The following is a 21196-nucleotide window of genomic DNA, read 5'->3' as shown; positions in this document are numbered from 1 at the left end:
AACCTATCCTAGCGAGTGTTTGTGTTGGGCCTATCGTGCCACCCGCTATCGGGCTGCTATCCACACCCATAATATATAGTCTCACGCACGAGTTGGCAGTCTTGGCGTGAGGGGGTGTGTTGGAGATCTCACATCGACTAGAGATTAGAGTCTTTCATTGTATATAAGTGGGTGCAAACCTCACCTCATTGAGCCGGTTTTATAGGGTTGAGTTAGGCTTAAAGTCCACTTCTTAATAGCTACTGACTTCAATTCATCATCTAACCTATCCCGGATAATTCTATTTATTATTCTCTTAGGCTAATAGTGGCTAGTGTTTTCGAACGACCAAACATATTTATTTTTGTGCTTTCACTTTGTTGGAAATCTGAACAAAGAAATACTCCTTATATTTATGTTCACTATATATTTATGTTTATTAGTATTGATATTCCATTTGTTCATGCATTACTTGCAATGTGCATACATAAACTATTACATTTTTTTTCATGATCTGACATATTTATAATGTGTTGGCAGTATATTAAAGTCATAAAACTTTCATCATATTTTGTATTTTATATTTTTGATCTTAGTATTATGGAATGTTTATATTCATTGTATTGTTTATTATTAATTAGTCATTGAAGTATTAAGTTGTTTGCTGTTTTTTTCTAAAAACGTGTTAATGCATATATATTTATTTTTTTTTATGATTTTTTAAATTTTTAGTTATTTCTATGAATATTATTTCATTGTATTGATATTTTATCATATTTTTTTTTATTATATTAGATTTTAATTTATATGGAAAAAATGACTTCATAATTCAATATCACTTTTTCTTTTTATTGTTATTTTTTTTATTATAAGTGTACTTGTATAATATAATGAATTATATTTTTAATTACAGTAACTATTCTGAAACTTATGAAAATATAATATTAAATAATTATTTATTTAATTTAAATTAATTCAAATTATTGTAATCTATTGTAGTGTACAATGGACAAAATTTATTCATTATTTTTATTAATAAATTTCACTATTAACATTGAAAAATTATGTAATCTTGTTGAATTATTTATGTATTATTATATTTAATTTCATTTTCTCAATTTTAAATTTTTTATATTTATCAACAATAATAATTTTTAATATATTTTTATTATAATATTAATATTTATATATAAAATTTTGTAAAATTTCCCTTGCGTTCCACGTGTTTATCATGCAGTGCAGAGACAAATATGTAAAAAGCAAACAACCCTTCATTATCTACCAAACAACCCTTCATTATCTACCAAACAAGTCAGCACAGTCAGAGACAACTCTCCAAATGGCGGAAACCCCCAAAATCCGTTTCGGCTTCATCGGCTGCGCCAATATTGCCCGCAGGGTCTCCCGCGCCGTCGCGCTCGCGCCCGATGCCGTCCTGTACGCCGTCGGGAGCCGCTCCCTCGACAAGGCTCGCGCCTTCGCCGGCGCTAACGGCTTCCCCGCCGGCGCCAAGGTGTACGGCTCCTACGAGGCCGTCCTCGACGACCCCGAGGTTGACGTGGTCTACCTGCCGCTCCCCACCAGCCTGCACGTGCGCTGGGCCGTGCTCGCCGCCAGCAAGAAGAAGCACATTCTGCTTGAGAAGCCAGTTGCTCTTAATGTTGCTGAGTTTGATGTGATCATCGCAGCGTGCGAATCCAATGGGGTGCAGCTCATGGACGGCACCATGTGGATGCACCACCCCCGCACCTCGAAGATGAAGGAGTTTCTCTCCGATGTAAACCGTTTTGGACAGCTCAAATCGGTATGAACGTGTTTTAAATTTAACATTGCTTTTTGTTGGCCTCATTTTTCAGCTTTTCTTATTAAACACCCGTCAAACACCAATGACACACGCCAACTTTTATTTTAAAATATGAAATATTTTTGGGGGTAGATGAACTATAACAATAAAAATGTTATTATTTTATTAAACATTAATTCAGCACCAATTACATTCTAATTTTATTTAAAAATATGAAATAAATCTAGGGTGAAACCTTTTGAAACCTTCTCTGTTTTACCTTTACATCTAAATCTGATTTGCTCCGGTATTCGGGTTCTTACATTTTTGTCCATCTATTTTTAAAGGGTTTTTTATTCTTCTATGGATTTCTTAGGAAATGTTGTGACGGTGATTTTAATCTTAGGTCAGGGACTCTAAATAATGTAACCGATGACCATCTAATGTTTTCCAAATTTTATTTTTACTCTAATGCATATTGATGATTGGACTTTAATATTGTCTTTGGATTTGAATTGAAGAGGTAATTTGTCAAAAGGACATAAGATTTGTGAGGAAGGGGAGGGGATTTATGAATTGAAGAGTAATGAATTTATGAAAATTAGAGAAAATGTGTAAGATTATTTAGATTGAGGGATAATCTAGTAAATTTTTAAGGATGGTTTATTGAAATTTATAATTTAATATTTTAAAATATGATGTGATAATTGAAAGAGAATTTAAAAATTATTTTAAAAATATAAAATGTTAATTTATAAATTTATTTTTATTATTAAAATATATTTAAATAATGAATTATGATATTTTTTTTAGGTTTAAGTTAATTAGTTTTTTTTATATATAATATTCATAATTATATTGAAATAAATTTATTAAATATATTAAAATTTATGAAAATAATATTTATTTTTTTATATAATTATATATGTTTGTTGATGTTATAGTTTTATTTTATTATGTTTATTGTTTATAAATATATATTGTTATTAATAGTATAATTAAATATTTTTAAAATTGTTAAATAAATTTATGTAATATTTAATTTTCTATATGATAATAAAATGCATTCAAAATGATATATGAATAAAATCCAAAAATCTTAGATGGAATCAACACAAGGATATCCGAATAAAATGCAAGAATTCTACATTAGATCAGAACAAAATTATCTCTTCATTTTATGAAAAATAAGAAAAACTCTCCCTCTCCGTAATCCACTCCTCCACTCCTAAAACCACCGAAAAAAAAAAAAAAAAAAAAAAAAGTGCCCTTCTTATTTTGCACATACATAAAAACAAAGACACTGTAAATGACATTAATGAAAAGACAAGTTAAAAGACATTCCTTAGAGACTTAGACTCTTGGCCATGTTATTTAGAGTATTGGGGAGGGGAATGATGTATCCATTCATGTTCTGCATTGACATGCATTGTTTCTTTTTTACTTCCCAGATTCACTCCAATTTTACATTTACTGCCGGTGCCGAGTTCCTTGAGAATGACATTCGTGTGAAGCCAGATCTTGATGCTCTTGGTGCTCTTGGCGATGAAGGTTGGTACTGTCTTAGGGCAGCACTGTGGGCTGCCGATTATGAACTACCAAAAACTGTAATCGCCTTGCGCAACCCTGAGCATAATCAAGTTGGGGTGCTATTGTCTTGTGGGGCTACTTTGTACTGGGAAGATGGAAAAGTAGCAACTTTCTATTGCTCCTTCTTGTCCAACACAACAATGGATATAACTGCTTTTGGGACAAAAGGAACACTACATGTTCATGACTACATTCTCCCTTATGAAGAGGATGAAGCATCATTTTATGCAGCTACAGAATCAGGTGTTGATGAAGCTGTTACAAAGTGGGTTCCACAGCCAAGCAAGCATATAACAAAAACTGACATACCTCAGGAGGCTCTCATGGCAAATGAGTTTGCCCGTTTGGTTGCAGATATCAAATTCAACAATGCAAAACCCGAGAAGAAGTGGCCAACAATTAGTAGGAAAACTCAACTGTTAGTGGATGCTGTGAAGGCTTCAATTGATCGGGGTTTTGAGCCTGTTCAGATTCAGGAGTGAGGCGTAAGAACCGAGATCTGTGTTCCTGTATTGCATCACAGAAACAATTTGTGTTTATGTATCTTGAGCAGTTCATTGCTGACCTGTGCATAGAAGAGGCATGTAGACAATTTTACTCTCTTAAAAGTTTGTTAATAAAGATGCAGAATGGGAAAGAAGACTGATGGTTTTATGTGTTGTATTTGTTGATTTACGAATGAAAAGCAACGACAGACTTGCAATGATAAATAAAATTAAATATCTATCCCTTTAAATTATACTGCAATAACTTGATACATAATTACTACTAAATAAGATAATTGATTATGGTATGTAATATAATAGTAATACATTATATTAGGGATCTCTTTGGGAACATGCAGGCCGTGGGCGTGGAAAAATTCATTTAGTGGAGGCGTGGAAAAATTTAAAGTGAGTGGGAAAGAAGATGGTTGGGAAGTTAACGTGGAGTTAAGCCCACAACAGGCATTAAATAAAGAGGTAGGTGGGAAGGAATTGGTAATATGCATTAAGAGAGATGTGGCTTACGAGGCTCCTTCAGATGGGTTAATGGGATAATGCTGGACCATATGGGAAGTAAGAGTTGGGTAGGAGACTCATTAAGGCCTGGAACTTCATTGGAGGAATTGGAACAAGCTGGAGTCAGGGTGGATGAAGAGGGAGAGGATGCACAATTGATCTTAAGACAGAAATGTAGTTATTCATGGTTCTGTGGGTAGTGGGCCGTCAAATGGTAATAAGATGGAAGAAGCGGAGGAAGCACGGAGGTTTGAGGAGTTAGTTGGAGATAAAGTTGGAAAGCAGCTTACGGTGTACCAAGTTTTCTTGGTTCATCAATCAGGCAGTGAGGTATACCAAGTTTTCTTGGTTCATCAATCAGGCAGTGAGTCGAATTTCTTATTTTGCTTCTGACAGTGCAATTGAGAACTGCAATAGAATTTTTTGGGTGAAGACTGATAAGAACGTAGCTTCCAGTGTTTGGGGAGTAGGGAAAGAAGCAGGGTTTTCATTCCCAGGTCGAGAAGAAATAGTTTTAAATAGTATTTGTTCGCTGTCTAATCAGGGTGGAGTAACTACGAGAAAGATGTGGAAGGAAAGGAGAAAGGTCGTCAATGAAGATAAGTAGTCTGAATATCATAGGGGTGGGAGGTGCATTAAAAAGGAATTATGTAAGGATCTGATCAGCAGGGAACAAGTGGATATGGTGTGTTTACAAGAGACAAAGGGCTCGGAATTTAGTAGGGAGAAGGTGTGTCTTCTTTGGGGAACCAACGAAGTAGAATGGGTGGAAAACAAAGCAATAAAAAACGCAGGGGGTGTGCTTACGATGTGGAGTAATAAGTCGTTCCAATTATCCAGTTTTGTAAATGGGAGAAACTATACTGTGTTAGAGGGGTTTTGGAAGAGAGGAAATGGTGCACACGTAACCATTGTGAATATCTATTGTACTGGCTCACTAAGGGAAAAGAAAGAGATGTGGAACGAGGTTGGTGGTTTCAGACAGGGACAACTCTCAAAGGCGGGATGTATCATTGGGGATTTTAATTCCATAAGAAGGCAGGAGGAAAGGAAGAGCGTGATGTTGAATTCTGACTACTCTAGAGAAATAAAGGGTTTTAATGATTTTATTGAAAGTTCAGAATTGGCGGACATCCCATTGGTGGGCAGGAAGTTTACATGGTTCAAACCTAACGGTTTGGTGAAAAGCATAATAGACAGGGTATTAGTTTCTAAAGAATGGTTGGATTTTTGGCCTTTGTTGCCAACAATTTGTTTTAAGCAGACCGATCTCGGATCATTGTGCAGTTATTATGAAGGAAGTCTCAGTGAATTGGGGTCCGAAACCGTTTAGGTGTTTGGATGTGTGGCAGAGAGATAGCAGATTTAAAGAGTTCGTGAGATCGAGTTGGGCTTCGTACAAGGTGGTAGGAAGAGGAATCTTTGTGTTTAAAGAAAAGTTGAAAAAATTAAAAGCAGATTTAAAAGTGTGGAACAAGGAAGTCTTTGGTGATGCGAATCAGACTAGTAAGGAAATTCAACAGAGGTTAGACGATTTAGACTTGCGCGACGACGAAGACGGGTTAGATGAGTCGGAAAGGGAAGAAAGAAAGTCTCTCTTTGCCAAGCTTTCAGTTTCCAAGTCTAAACAAGAGGCGATTTTATTTCAGAGAGCAAGACAAAGCTGGATTAAGCAGGGGGATCTAAATACAAAGTTCTTCCACTCTTCGGTAAAATGGAGGAGGGCAAGGAATCAATTGCACGGGATTTTTGTCAATAAAAAATGGAGTGACAATAAGGAAGAGGTGAAGAATAAGGTACGTGAGTTATTTGAAGAAAGGTTTGCTAGGAATGATGTCTGCCAGGTCAGACTGGATAAGGTTGATTTTAATTCCATTTCAGAAGCCGACAATGAGATGTTAATCGGTGATTTTTCGGAAGAAGAGGTGAAAGCAACGATTTGGGGGTGTGATAGTTCAAAGAGTCCCGACCCAGATGGTTTTAAATTTGGTTTTATAAAATCTTGTTGGGACATCTTAAAGAAGGACGTGGTGTCGGCAGTAAAGGATTTTGCTGGTTATGGCAGCTAACCAAGAGGTTCGAATGCGTCATTTCTTTGTTTGATACCAAAAGTAGAAAATCCTCAACAGCTAGGGGAGTTTAGACCTATTTCATTAGTAGGCTGCTTGTACAAGATCATCTCTACAGCGCTTTCCTTGCGCTTGAAAAAGGTGATTGGAAAAATTATAGACGCTAGACAGTCGGCTTTTCTTTAAGGAAGAGGTTTAATGGACAGTGTGCTAGTTGCGAATGAGGTTATGGAAGAGTACAAGAGAAAAAGGAAGAGTTGTGTGGTCTTCAAAGTCAACTATGAGAAGGCTTACGACTCGGTGAATTGGGATTTTCTATATTATATGCTAAGGAGGTTGGGATTTTGTGACCGATGGATTCAATGGATTAAGGGTTGTTTAGAGTCAGCTTCGGTTTTTGTCCTTGTAAATGGGAGCCCAACTAGGGAGTTCTTCCCTAGAAAAGGTCTTCGCCAGGGAGATCCGCTTGCTCCTTTTCTATTCCTCATTGTGGCAGAAGGGTTAGCTGGGGTGGCAAGGGTAGTAGAAGAAAAGAAGTTGATCAACAATTTGGAGGTTGGAAAGGATAAAGTAAAGGTAAATATGTTACAATACGCAGACGATACATTGTTTTTCTGCGAAGCAAATGCCAAAAGCGTTTTTAACATTAAGGCGATTTTGCAATGTTTCGAGCTTTCTTCCGGGTTAAGGGTCAATTTCGGGAAGAGTAGGATTGGTGGGATGGGAATGGACCAGGTAGTGCTTCAGCAGTTCACAACTATTCTTAACTGCGAGACGATGGCAGTTCCTATTATCTACTTGGGTATGCTAGTCGGCGGGGAGTCATAAAAGAGGCGACTTTTGGAATGGGGTGATTGAGAAAGTACAGGCTAGATTAAACAGATGGAAGGGAAGATGTTTGACGGTGGCTGAGAGGATTTGTTTGATTAAGTCTGTGCTATCTTCTATTTCGTTATTCTATATGTCTTTATTCAAATTGCCTTTGGGGGCTGGAAAGCTGATTCAGATGCAAAGAAGCTTCCTCTGGGGTGGGTGCAAAAGGAAGGAACATTGTTTGGGCTTCCTGGAGTCTGGTCTATAAGCCTCGCAAGTTTGGGGAGCTGGGGATTATCGATGTAAAATTGTTCAACTTGGCTTTATTGGGGAAGTGGATTTGGAGGTAGGGTTCGGTCGAGAGCGGCCTTTGGAAGAAGATTATTCTTTCTAAATACGGAGGATGGAGAAGTTTGGGAGAGGAAGGAAAAGGTAGGTGGTGCTCTCTCTGGTGGAATGATTTGAAAGAGGTGTGGTTTTCGGAGGGTTGGGGAAGAAATTTCGCAGATGGTTTCAAGTGGAAAACTGGTGAAGGAAGGATATATATTTCTGGAAGGACAGTTGGTTGAATGGCGAGTCGTTGAAGAATTCCTTCCCAAGATTGTTTACTATTAGTTCTACCAAAGATGCTAAGTCGTCAGAGCTTGGTTCTTGGTCGAACGGAGTTTGGGTTTGGTAGTTATCTTGGAGAAGACCTTTTTTTGAGTGGGAGAAGTCGATGGCGGATCAGTTGAGTCAGCTTTTGCTTGAGGCTCGAGTTGTTTCGGGAGAGGTGGATGGTTGGATTTGGAAGGAGGGGGTTTTCCAAACTTTTTCAGTTAATTCTGCCTACAATCTTGTTAGAAAGGATAAAGAGACGACTAATTCGCCAATTTTTTATAATCTGTGGAAGTGAAAGGCAGTTCCCTCTACAGCGCTTATGGCTTGGAGGTTGTTGGAAAACAAGCTCGCTACCAGGGTAAATCTGAGGAGAAGAGGGGTATTGGTGGATAGCTCGATGTGTGGTTTGTGTGGGATGGAGGAAGAATCCTGTTGTCATTTGTTCTTCGACTGCAACTTTGCTAGGCGAGTTTGGGGTTTATGTCATAGATGGCTTGGGGTTCTGGTCGTGTCCCAAATTGAGCTAAAGAGTAACTTTGATCAATTTAGGATGAGCCGTGCTTCAGAAACGGTTAATATTGTCTGGAACACAATTTGGGTCAGGGTGGTTAGTGAAATATGGAATCACAGGAATAACATAATTTTTAAAAGAGGAGTGGGGATGCATTTGAAATTTTTTCTTTGGTACAAGTAAAGGTCTAGTTGTGGGTTTCTATTAATTTTATGTCAGTTTTGTTTTCCTTTTCTGACTGGTGCTTAGAACCTCTAATATGCATGAGGTTAATAATCACTTGAGTTTGGTATGTTTAGTAAGTTCTGGAGGTTTTAGGCAGGTACGTGTACAAGGGTTGAACCACCCCTGAAGTGATTCCTATTTATTTATTTTTTATTGCCGATAAAAAAACTATATAAATAAATATTAAAATAATAATAAAAATAAAAATTAATACAATTTAAAAGAACAATAATAAAAAAATTAAATTTATATAATAATTATTATAATAAAAATAAAATAAATTAATAACAATAAAATTATAGTAAAACTATCAATAATAAAAAATTATTAAATAATAATAGTAATAATAAAATTAGGATAAATAGTAATAATATATATGATGGTATAAACAATCAATTACATCATAAATCAAAGTTAACTTGTTGACGAGAATGAGATGAACAACAAATGTTACGTGACATTTAAATAACGTTGTCATAATGAATTTGACAGAAGAAATTATTTTACTAGTTTTTAGAAGAATTGGAATCAATTTATATAATTTGTGTGGTAAGCACGTTTATGCATTATCAAGGAAAAGACATAATCCAAGCAATGGACAAAATTCTTTGGTATTAAAAGCCAAGCCCAAAAAAAGAAAAAAAGAGCTAATGTATGTTTTGGAGAGAAGACACTTTGACCTTAAAAATATGTAAAGGTATAATTACCTTATTCATCCTTACATTTTGGAGCAATATTCAATTTAGTATAGTAGTTTTTAAAAAAATCAATTTGGTCCCTATGGTTTTTAAAATATATCCAAAATGGTCATTTCCGTTAAGTCGCACCTTACGGCGTCAAGTGCTACTTATATGACAAAGAGAGCTATTTATGTGACAGAGAGAGGTGGGATTGAGAGATGTGAGGTGGCAAGTGGCGGCGTTCCCTAACGTCGTAACCCTCGCATCGTTGTCGACGACATCTCCCAGCGTTGTAGTTCCTGCTCCATCGACCAAGCCTCCAGCAGCATCTCCTCCGGCTGTGGCGCCAATGAGCTCCCCACCAGCCCTAGTTCCAGTGAGCTCTCCCCCTTCATCACCGCATCATGGAGAGTCCGGATCTTAACATAAATGACTATTTTGGATACATTTTTAAAAACATAGAGATCAAATTGATTTTTTAAAAACCATTATCCTGAATAGAATATTGTCCCAAAATGTAAGGACGAATAAGGTAATTATATCATATATAAACTATGCAAGTTTTGTTATCGACAAAAGATCTAGTTTGATGTGAGTTGATTTTAGGATTATTCATTTTATGGTGTGACACTTTACTTAGATTGAGATTTTAGGAATTTAAGAGTGAAAACCTTGGAAAAATCCTCACTGGACATTAACTTAACCAAGTGGTTAAGTAGATGTGAAGGTTCATTTCACTATGACAAAAATCAAAAGACAAGATATGATGAACATGGATGCAAAACTCAATTGATAAAGACAAAAAACCGAGAGCAATACAATGAAGGACACAAAGACAATGAACATAAAAAAATGGAAGGCGAAAATGAAGGAGAATGGAAGAAGGAAACTTATGAAAAATGAGAATGATGTTCACGTCACTTGGTGGGTGGTAACCACCAAGATAAATGGGAGGCCGCCACTTGAGAGCTTCATTCTCATCAAGATAAGACCAAGAAAGAGGAGATAACACTCACTCAAGCTCATACAATATTTGTGCAGAGTAACTCTTTTTCTATTATTTTCAACTTGAAAAATACACTAGGTAGGCCTCCTATTATAGGTGAAGGAGCCTTGGAGAACAAGCTAAAGGGGTAGGATGGGAAAAGGGAAAATATGGGCAGCTTAGGGTTTGACTAAGTCAAACCCGCATTCTAGGCTTGGCCTTCTAGAAACTAGGTCAAAATGTTTTCCAAAAGGACTAAGAACAAGCTAAAATGCTACCGACAACCCCTATTATGCTAATGACAGCTTATTCTAGCCTATCTTTGCTATTTGGACCCCTAAAGTGATCATAATTTAATAATTACACCTCCTATTTATGCTATATGGACTTACTCTATTGAAATTATAAATAGTGAGACTAACTGATGCTCAACACCCAAATTTTGTACTCTGCTCCTAGTGATCCTTTGAGGTATAGTAGGTGTTGAGGTCATGGTTGGAGAATCTTGCCCGGACCCTAGGTCTTAAGTCATGTTCCTAGTCTTCCTCCTAATTCTTCATGATAGCTCCTCTAAATAATGTGTTTCTTGTAACCTGGAGAAGGAAAAAGCATGATAAAGTATTTCTTTCTAGTGTAGAAGTTGAATTTCAAGTCATTGATAAGGTGTAGGTAAACCAAAAGAACTTTTTCTCTTTTCTATTCGATTTAGAATCAAAACTTTTTCATTTTATTAAAATATAAAAATTTAGATATTAAAAGTATTATACATAAAAATTATTAGGATAATAATATCCTAAATATCTTCGTAATAATTCAGAGAAAATATCTTTAGAATCTTCCTATTCATTTCATCATATTTTCATTTTGTTATTTTAAAGGGTTTGATTGTTATAACTAGAGGGGATGAGAATGCAATTGATGTGATTATTATCAATAAAACAATTCTTCATTTTCTTATTGGTAGTCCAAAGAGAATTTTAGCATCTCTTTCAACAAACAATTTTAAGCAAACAAATTGGAAGAAAGAAAGACGTAAAATTATTTGACTTTGACTTTGGAACAGTGCTGACTTGGATTTTAAATTCAATTACAGTCACTATTTAGAGATAAAAGATTCAAATATACTAAGGGCCATTTGGTTTGAGAGATGCTTTATGTTTTCATTTTCTATTTTCAATTTTAGTTACAAAAATTACTCAGTTTTCGATTTTTACACTAAAGTAATGTAGTTTTTCTTTAATATTATTCTTTTGGGTACAACATTGAAGTCATCAAGTTCCTCTTTACACTTTCTCGCCCTCATTCATGATCTTCTTAGTTCTCTATCATATGCAATCACACATACTCTATCTAGAACATCATTAATGTGAAAATACAAGAAAACAATGCCTACCTGGAAAAGACTTGATGCCCACTCATCAACAAGTGTTTGCATATATAACAATTCATTATTAATAAACTGTATTGTTAGGACTGAGATGTATAACCGAAAGAATATACCAAGAAGTTAGGCGAAGAACTATATATAGGATAAAATATATATATATATATATATATATATGTATAATTACTATAGCAAGGCCCAAATCAATAAAAGTCCAAATTAATGGGTGTATTTAAAATAATAAAGTGGTGTAGAAAGAAAGACCCAAATAAACTATAAGTCCAATAAAAAAACCTTATAAATAGAGGATCAACACAAGAGGTAAGTAAAAGTGAATTTTATCTTATGACCATAAAAACTACTTCTGACTTTGGCATCGGAGTGCCTTGTAGGTACACACCCATCTGTGAGAGGAGAAGCCGAAAGCCCAACCTAGAGAGCAACGCTTGAGAGGAGAACCCGAAAACCCAATTCAAAAAATCAACCCGTGAAGTTTGTGTCTAATTCAGCTTAATTCAGTATCTTCAGTCCTCTTTGCAAGAACATAAACCAATGCAAAATAGAACTTACAAAATATAACACGTAGATAGATACAAGATTGAAGGATACAATAGGCAATATGTACCGGGCCTCATTCACCCCAAAACTTCATAAAAAAAAAAAAAACTTCATATCAATTGGTCTCTATGTTACGAGATATCGGTAACAATCATAACCATTTTGGTGTTAATATAATCAAAATTCTTGTTCCATAAATTAAACTTAGTCATATACTACAACTTCACCTGAAGATCTGTATTAAATTTTCCACCTCTGTGGATCAATCCTGCCATAAAGAGCAGGATTAATATGTGAAGGGAAATTGCTCCTTGAACTCCTAGTCTTGGCACTTTAACAGCAACAACCTGTCCTTTTGCGAAACCTAGCTTGATAAACCTTTGCTTCAGAGTCAGAAATTCCAAGTTTAAGGGGATAAAATCTAAAATTAAGAAATACATAATGTTCTCTCAGAATCTCTGCAATCATTAGCAAAATGTTTTTGGATAAAATGGCCAAATAAATGAACCTGCCCAAGGGAAGACGCAGCTACAGGCTCAGATGAAATCTGAGAAAAGTTCTACCAAAGATAAACCAAGTTGTTGTTCTATCATACTAAAAGCAACTTCAGAGGAAAATGGAATCATTCGATCATGTAGCAATGAGAGTTCATCTAGATATGATGATCGTATCAAATCCTACAAGGAAAATTTCTTTCAAATTGCATATCTTAATTACAATTACTGAAAATTAAAGTGCGTGAACTTAACAAAAAATGAGCATAAAGTTACATTCAACATAACATATAGAAACTGCATTTGAATTCTAAATCTTAATTGCAAACCAATTTGGAATACAATATTCAAATAATTGACGGAACATCACACCTGTTCAAATCAAAAACCTGTAAATCGAAATCAACAACATCTAATACAAGATCAGATCATCATATGTAATATTTCCAGGTATTTGTGTTTAGGACATGTACCGGGATGACCGACCGGTCCATGGACCGGCCACCCCGTGCATTAAGACTCTACTTTAAGGTACGAGGTCGACCACGTGTTATATGTGGCCGACCGACACAAGGTGCTCAACTCAAAGGAAAGGTTGACCCAATTAGCAAAGGTCAACCCATGGTTAGGAAATGACCTAATCCAACCCTAATCGCTAAACAACCCCCTAATCCGGCCCAACAACAAGGACCCATCAAGGTAATATAAATATCACGCATTCCAAGGAAGAAGGTACGTCATTATCTACAGTATTCTAATCAGCCGAATACGATACCCCACTGACTTGAGCGTTGGAGTGCCATCTGCAGGTACCCCACCAGTCGGAGGAGCCGTTCGACGAGGAAGACAAGGAGGAACGTGAGACACGACCGACCGAGCGACACCTGAAGACAATAGTTCTCCCAGTCCCCAACCTAGTTCGAGAACAATTGGCGCCCACCGTGGGGCCGAGGAGAGCCAGCAGAAACCACAGCACTAGATGGTATCAACCCACAGCATAGCGAGCATGACCGAAGCAGACCAAACAGCAATGATGATGGCCCTTCAGAAGGAGCTAGCAGAGATGAGGAAGGCGCACGAGGAAGCCGCTAAGAAGAACGAGGAGGAAATCAAAAGCCTCCAAGAAGAGAACAAGCGAATGAAGAAGCTGGTCGAGGGGGTGCCGTCCCTCGCTATGACCAATCAGACCGACAAGTCCCACGCCACCGGTGCCCGCCTCCAGGCCGAGAAAGACACGAAAAACGATTTCACCCTGGAAATGGATGGAGAGTCCCATCCCAGCAAAACAATCAACACTACCGCTCCGACGGGTCCGGACCGACGCCATCCCTTCACTAACCGCATGATGGACACCCCCCTGCCGGACAAATGGAAAGGTTTCAACAGGGATCGGTACGATGGAACGACCGACCCAGATGAGCACGTGGATGCATACACGACCCATATGAGCCTGTATACCTCGGACGACGCAGTCTTTTGCCGAGTCTTCCCAACCTCTCTAAAGGGAAGCGCTCTGAGCTGGTTCACCAAGCTCCCAGCACACTCTATAGATTGTTTCGAAACCCTGATAGCAAAATTCGATGTCCAGTTCGCAACAAGCCGCCCCCACCATCTAACATCCATAGCACTGGTCGGCATTCGCCAAGAGAGGGAGAGTCCCTCAGAACGTTCATCGACCGGTTCAGCAAAACCGCTATGAGCATTCACAACCTCAGCCCCGAGGTGGCGATGCACCACATGCTGACCGCCCTCAGACCCGGCCCATTTGCCGATAGCCTGTGTATGCAGCCTCTCGAGAGAAAGCACGGGATGGAGTAGCATGTTTTCTCTCGTTTTGATTGTTTGTTTGTATTCACAGTTTCAGACTTTGAGCACTTCGTTGTTGTTGTTGGAGTGTAGAGTGGAAGAAAATTTTTCATGAAGATTTCGTTTAGATGTTTGGCAGTCTCAATGAATGTGTTGGTGTTGTAATGTGGTATTTTGGGAATACGGTGACCTCAAAATATATATATATATATATATATATATATATTTTATTTTTATTTTTATTTTTTTTTATTTTTTTTATTTTTTTTATTTTATTTTATTTTATTATTATTATTATTTTTTATTTCCACTTAACCTCGACTCTTTATACAACTCATTCTTTTTTACATACTAAAATTAACCTTTATTTTATTGAAATATTTTATTTTAAAATTTAGATTGTAAAATTTCGAAAGAATTTTTAGTTTGAAAATATTTTTCAAATTTTATAACTTAAAATGAGTTTCTTTTATAAAAAATACATTCTCAATTATAGAATTTAGAATTCATAATGTATTTTTAAGTTATAAAACTTGAAAGATATTTATAGATTCATAATATATTTTAGATTTTATAATTTGAAATGTATTTTCTTAAAAAATATTTTGGATTGTAAAATTTGAAAAATATGTTTTTGGATTCTAGAAGAAAAAATATATTTTTAGATGGTAAAGTTTAGAATGTATTTTTTCAATAACAAAATAGTCTTTTTATTTAACCTATATGCAGTCTGCCCATTTGTCGATAGCCTGTGTATGCAGCCTGCTACCAACCTCGACGACCTTAGACGTCGAGCGGCGAAATTTATGCAGTTGGAGGAACTTCGTGAATTCAGAAACAACGCCCGGACCGAGGCAAGCGGGGAAAAGAAGGAGGACAGGGAACGACAAGGAAGGTCCCGAACTGGTCGGGACCAAAAAAGGGACAACCGAGGACCTCGCTTCTCCCGCTACACGCCTCTGAACGCGGATAGGAGCAAGATTTTGCAAGAGGCTCTGAGCGCCGAGCTGATACCACCGCCCTGAAGGGCCTTGAGCCCAGAGAATGCCGACCGCAGCAAGAGGTGCCGGTATCACAAGAATACCGGCCATTTCACCGAAGAATGCCAAGCCCTGAAAGATAAGATAGAAGAGCTAATTCAGGCTGGGCATCTCAGACGCTTTGTGCGTGGGACCCGGGAAACGCGTCGCTCCCCGTGCAAGGAGCAAACGCCTAGGAGAAGAGACCGAACACCCCCAGGCCCACGAGAGGGCGACAGACGCGGAGACCGACGGGGACGAAGGGACGACCCCCCACAAGCCGACACCCGCAGGGGCCGAGAGGTAATTAACACCATAGCCGGAGGGTTCGGTGGCGGAGGCAATTCCAACAGCGCACGCAAGAAGCATCTACGCGCCATCCACCAGGTAAACCTCGTCTCCGCCCGGCCGAGGATGCCACCAATCACGTTCACAGATGAAGATTTCAAGGGGATAGACCCGACTCAGGACGACCCCATGGTGATATCGGTCGATATCGACAACTTTACGATCAAGAAGACCCTTGTGGACCAAGGAAGCTCGGTCGACATATTATACTGGAAGACCTTCAAAGCCATGAGAATCCCGGAGGAGGAAATGATGCCCTACAACGACCACGTGGTCGGCTTCTCGGGGGAACGCGTAGGAACGAAGGGTTACATAGAGCTATACACAACGTTCGGCCTGGAAGGGGCTAGGAAAACCCTCAAAATCAGATACCTGGTCATAAACGCCAACACATCCTACAACATCCTCCTCGGAAGGTCGTCCCTCAACAAGCTCGGAGCGATCGTCTCCACCCCCCACCTAGCAATGAAATTCCTTTCCCTCTCAGGCGATATCCTGACGATCCATGTAGATCAAAAGGTCGCCCGAGAATGCTATGCCGAAAGCCTGCGAGTTGAACCTACACAATAGAGGCCCAGCGGCAGCCGTTCACCCAAGCGAAAGATTGTCGGCAGCGGGAGAAGCCCCCACCGGCACTCACCCCAACCAAAGAAGGGCATCACCATGGCAGATCTGGATCCCAGGGAAATCGAACCAAGACTCGAAGCCAAGGACGAGCTACGCCAAGCCGAACTCGACGGGGAGGACCGATACACGAGCATCGGCACGGCAATGGCCGTCGCCGATGCGGATTTCGTTCACCGAACTCTCAAGAGGAACGTAGACCTCTTTGCCTGGACGACTGCCGACGTACCGGGCGTCCATCCGGACATCATCACCCATCGCCTTTCGGTGTATAAAGAAGCACGCCCGGTGGCACAAAAGAAAAGAAATTACGGAGAGGACAAGCGGCTGGCCGCCAGAAGTGAGGCCGATAAGCTCCTAAAAGCCGGCTTTATAGCCGAGGCACGATACTCCACTTGGCTGGCCAACGTTGTGATGGTCAAAAAGTCAAGCGGCAAATGGCGGATGTGTGTAGACTATAAAGATCTCAACAAGGCGTGCCCCAAAGACTCATATCCCCTTTCCAACATCGACCGGCTCGTAGACGGAGCGGCCGGTCACAAAATATTGAGCTTCTTAGACGCCTACTCCGGCTACAACCAGATCAGCATGCATCATAGCGATAGGGGCAAAACGGCTTTTACGACAGACGACGCTAACTACTTCTATAAGGTAATGTCGTTCGGCCTAAAAAACGTCGGGGCTACCTACTAGAGGCTCATGGACAAGATCTTCAAAGGGATGATCGGCAGAAGCGTGGAGGTGTACGTGGACGACATCGTGGTGAAATCCAACTCGTGCGGCCAACATATAAAAGACCTACAAGAAGTTTTCGACACCCTGAGAAGGGTCAACATGCGCCTTAACCCTGAGAAGTGTGCGTTCGGCGTAGAAGGCGACAAGTTCCTCGGCTTTATGCTGACCCACAGAGGGATCGAAGCGAACCCTGACAAATGCAAGGCCATAATGGAAATGAGAAGCCCGAAAAACCTGAAAGAAATCCAACAGCTACTCGGCCGACTGACAGCACTTTCCAGATTCGTCCCCCGCCTCGCCGAAAGGATCAGGCCGATAGCCACAATGCTCCGCAAAACTTCGAAATTTAGTTGGAACGAGGAATGCGAACAAATCTTCGGCCAGCTCAAGGAATTCCTGTCATCACCGGCCGTCATAAAAAAGCCTCGTCCGACCTACCCATCGTGGTCTACTTGGCCGTATCAGAGGAAGCGGTCAGCGCCGCCCTTGTCCAAAAGTGAACCACGAAGAACACCCGGTATACTTCGTCAACCGGACGCTCCACGCAGCCGAGACCAGGTACCAAATGATAGAGAAAGTGGCACTAGCCTTGGTGCTGACCGCGAGGAGAATGCGCCGATACTCCCAGAACCACGAAATCAGGGTAAGGACCAACTACCCTATATACAAAATTTTATCTAAACCCGACCTTGCAGGACGGATGATAGGGTGGTCGGTCGAGCTTTTAGAGTTCGACATCAAGTACGAACCGAGAGGTGCCATTAAATCCCAATGCTTAGCAGATTTCGCCGCTGAGCTCCCAGAAACCCCGGCCAAGTGGGTCCTCTACGTGGACGGCTCATCCAACAAAACGGCTTGTGGTGCCGGGGTCGTCCTCGAAGGGTCGGGGGACTTACTAATTGAGCAAGCTCTCCAGTTCTCCTTCAAAGCAACGAACAACCAAACAGAATACGAGGCCATACTGGTCGGTCTCCACCTAGCAAATGACCTAGGCGCGCGGGAGGTGACATGCAAGAGCGACTCCCAACTGGTCGTCGGCCAAATCAAAGGAGAATTTGAAGTCAAGGAGCCCCTCCTCCAACGGTATTACCACATCGCCCGCAACGTCATAACAAAGTTCGACACGGTGACGGTCGAGCACATACCACGGCAGGAAAACGAACGCGCCGATGCACTCTCACGCCTGGCATCCTCGAAAAAACAAAGCCACCACCGATCGGTCGTCCAAGTGCGACTGGCACAGCCGAGCGTAGGTGACGCCGAATGCATGACAGTCACCGAGACCAACACATGGATGACCCCGATCACCCAGTACTTGGAACACGGAACATGCCAACCGGGGGAAGAAAAGAACATCAGACGACAATGCGCACGATACACCATGATCGGCCAAGACTTATACCGTAGGGGGTACTCAACCCCACTCCTAAAGTGCCTCACCAAAGAACAATCACAATACGTGTTACAAGAAATCCACGAGGGAGCGTGCGGGAGCCACTCCGGAGCCCGAACAATGGCGGCCAAGATAATCCGCGCGGGGTACTACTGGCCGACCGTTCATGGAGATAGCGCTAATTACGTCAAGAAATGCCAAAAATGCCAAGAGTTTGGCCCCCTCCACCACCGAAAACCAGAAGAACTGCACAGCATGACATCACCCTGGTCGTTCGCCATGTGGGGGATGGACATCATCGGCCCATTCTCACCGGACAAAGGCCAAACGAAGCATCTGCTGGTCGCGGTAGACTACTTCACCAAGTGGATAGAGGACGAACCACTAGCCACAATCACCGCCCGAAACGTCCAAAATTTCGTGTGGAAAAACATAGTGTGCCGATTCGGCATACCACACTCGATAGTCTCCGATAACGGCCGACAATTCATCGACCAAGGCCTCCTGACTTTCTACAACGACCTCGGCATCAAATCCCTCACAAGCTCCGTTGAGCATCCACATACGAACGGACAAGCCGAAGCGGCCAACAAGGTTTTATTGAACGAACTAAGAAAGAGGCTCGGCACTGCCAAGGGAAGATGGACGGAGGAGCTGCCCAAGGTCTTGTGGGCATACCGCTGCACCCCACAGTCCACCACACAAGAAACCCCCTACAGCCTCACGTACGGCACCGAGGCCATGATATCGGTAGAAGTCGGGGAGCCATCCATCCGACACCAACTCTTTGACGTATCCCTCAACAAGGAAAGTCTGGCGGTCGGCCTCGACCTCTTGAACGAGCTTCGAGATAAAAGCAAGATACGGGAAGCGGCATGCAAGCTCCGAGCGTCAAGGAGGTACAACTCAAAGGTCCAGCCCAGAAGCTTTCAACAAGGCGACCTCGTCTGGAGAATGCGCAAAAACGCTAGGAAGTCGGACGACAAGTTCTCATCAAATTGGGAAGGACCGTTTCGAATCCGAGAAGTAGGAGAATGGGGGGCTTATCACTTGGAACACCTATCGGGAAAAATTGTACCTAGGACGTGGAATGCCACGCACCTAAAGTTTTATTTCAGCTAAGCATGAATAAAAGACACGCACTCTTTCCTCGCCCGACCGATCCATCGGTCGGAGAGGTTTTAACGAGGCGTTTCGTACATGGTGTATACAACGAATGACACACACGGTTCGGCCAGGATGTAGCCTTAACCGGCATACCCTCCCGTAACACACACGGTTCGGCCAGGATGTAGCCTTAACTGGCATACCCTCCCAAAACCCGTACCTATCCCGGCCAGGATGTAGCCTTAACCGGCATACCCTCCCGATGCACACACAACGTTCGGCAAGAACCCCGGTTCACACAAACCAACAAAATTCGTCTAAATCGAATTTGCTAAAGAGCGACCGATTGATCGAACTCCGTTACAATCACTTGGTTGATTTTAATTATCACGAGTCACCCAGTTGATTTCATCTACCGACCGATTGCTTAGTTCTTTTTACTCAGTTAGTTTTACCACGGGTTAAGATTAATTATTCCAACCCACTCGGCTCGTAAAGGCTCGTTCGTCCAGAAAATGCAGAAACAATTGAAGAAAAAAAAAACACTTATATTAAATAAAAAGAGGTGGGGGCCACACCCCGGCCCCAAGGGTTCAAAATTAGAAGCTGACTGCCTAATCTACAATATTCAAAACCTCATTAGAGGGATCAGCTTCAGCCTCGTCAGCAGGAGGGTCAGCCGTCGCAGGAACCAGACGGCCATCCACAACCTCCATGTCTTGGTCAAATTGACCAGAAGGAGGTGGACCGCCGTAGAGCACTTCAGCCTGGCGGACGGCAAGGTCGAAGCTCTAACCAATAAGTACCATGGTGTCCTCCATGGTCTTCAAAACTTCAGCCTCGGCCGCCCTCTTTGCCTCACGCTCGGCCGCAGCTTCCTCCCCCATCAGGGTGGCCCGACGGTCGGCTGCCTCTAATGCCTTGCGAAGGAGAATAACCTCCGCGGCTTTGTCGGCATTGGCCTTCTCCAGCTCGGCCAACCTGTTCTGGCACAGCTCCAACTCGGCCGCTTGCGCACACAACTTCTTTTCGTAAGTTGTGTTGGCCTCCACGACCTACTTCAGGTTGTGCCCGGCCTCCTGAAGATCGTGCTTGAGGCGCGATATGTCCTCGACTCGGCTCCTCCGAGCGTCGGCCCCCCGGCGGGCTAAGACTAGACCCCGACATATCATCTCGATGCCGCCGTCAAGAAGGTCGTCGTCGGGGACCGACCTGATCTCCCCCTCGATGTTGGGGGGCAACTTGAAGCTCACGGCCCGTGAGAAGGACCGGTCACCCTCCACCAACGCAAGCGTTGATTCGCCCGAGGAGGCCAAGGGCACCGCCACCCCCGTCGGAATAGGACGGTTGAAATCATCGGTGGGTGGGGAAGTCGGTCTAGCTGACCGAGCTGGTGGAGGGGTTGGCATCTGTCCCGCCGCTCGCACGGTACGAGCGATGTTGTCACTCTCGCGGCCTCGTTTCTTCGAGGGCCCCGCCCGGGCACCCTCCT

General features: G+C 41.4%; 2 protein-coding genes across 2 annotated transcripts; both read left to right on the top strand.

Moving 5' to 3' along the window:
• Positions 1 to 1254: 1254 nt before the first annotated feature.
• Positions 1255 to 3992, top strand: LOC137837342 (uncharacterized oxidoreductase At4g09670-like). Its single transcript, XM_068646321.1, has 2 exons — positions 1255 to 1783; positions 3214 to 3992. Exons 1-2 carry the CDS (start codon positions 1319 to 1321, stop codon positions 3832 to 3834), a joined length of 1086 nt encoding a protein of 361 aa, XP_068502422.1. The 5' UTR covers positions 1255 to 1318; the 3' UTR covers positions 3835 to 3992.
• A 1169-nt stretch (positions 3993 to 5161) lies between these two features.
• Positions 5162 to 6422, top strand: LOC137838323 (uncharacterized). Its single transcript, XM_068647571.1, has 2 exons — positions 5162 to 5554; positions 5706 to 6422. Exons 1-2 carry the CDS (start codon positions 5162 to 5164, stop codon positions 6420 to 6422), a joined length of 1110 nt encoding a protein of 369 aa, XP_068503672.1.
• Positions 6423 to 21196: the final 14774 nt, after the last annotated feature.

Source organism: Phaseolus vulgaris, chromosome 4, assembly GCF_000499845.2.
Source record: "Phaseolus vulgaris cultivar G19833 chromosome 4, P. vulgaris v2.0, whole genome shotgun sequence".
Classification (NCBI taxonomy): Eukaryota; Viridiplantae; Streptophyta; class Magnoliopsida; order Fabales; family Fabaceae; genus Phaseolus; species Phaseolus vulgaris.
Note: the sequence above shows the minus strand (reverse complement) of the source record. Positions and strands in the feature narration are given on the sequence as shown.

Bases quoted from the DNA above. Each gene is read 5' to 3' on its own strand.
- LOC137837342 (XM_068646321.1), top strand. From the start codon at position 1,319: ATGGCGGAAACCCCCAAAATCCGTTTCGGCTTCATCGGCTGCGCCAAT. The intron at 1,784-3,213 runs GTATGAACGTGT...TTTACTTCCCAG, and splicing joins GTTTTGGACAGCTCAAATCG to ATTCACTCCAATTTTACATT.
- LOC137838323 (XM_068647571.1), top strand. From the start codon at position 5,162: ATGTGGAGTAATAAGTCGTTCCAATTATCCAGTTTTGTAAATGGGAGA. The intron at 5,555-5,705 runs GTATTAGTTTCT...GATGTGTGGCAG, and splicing joins TGAAAAGCATAATAGACAGG to AGAGATAGCAGATTTAAAGA.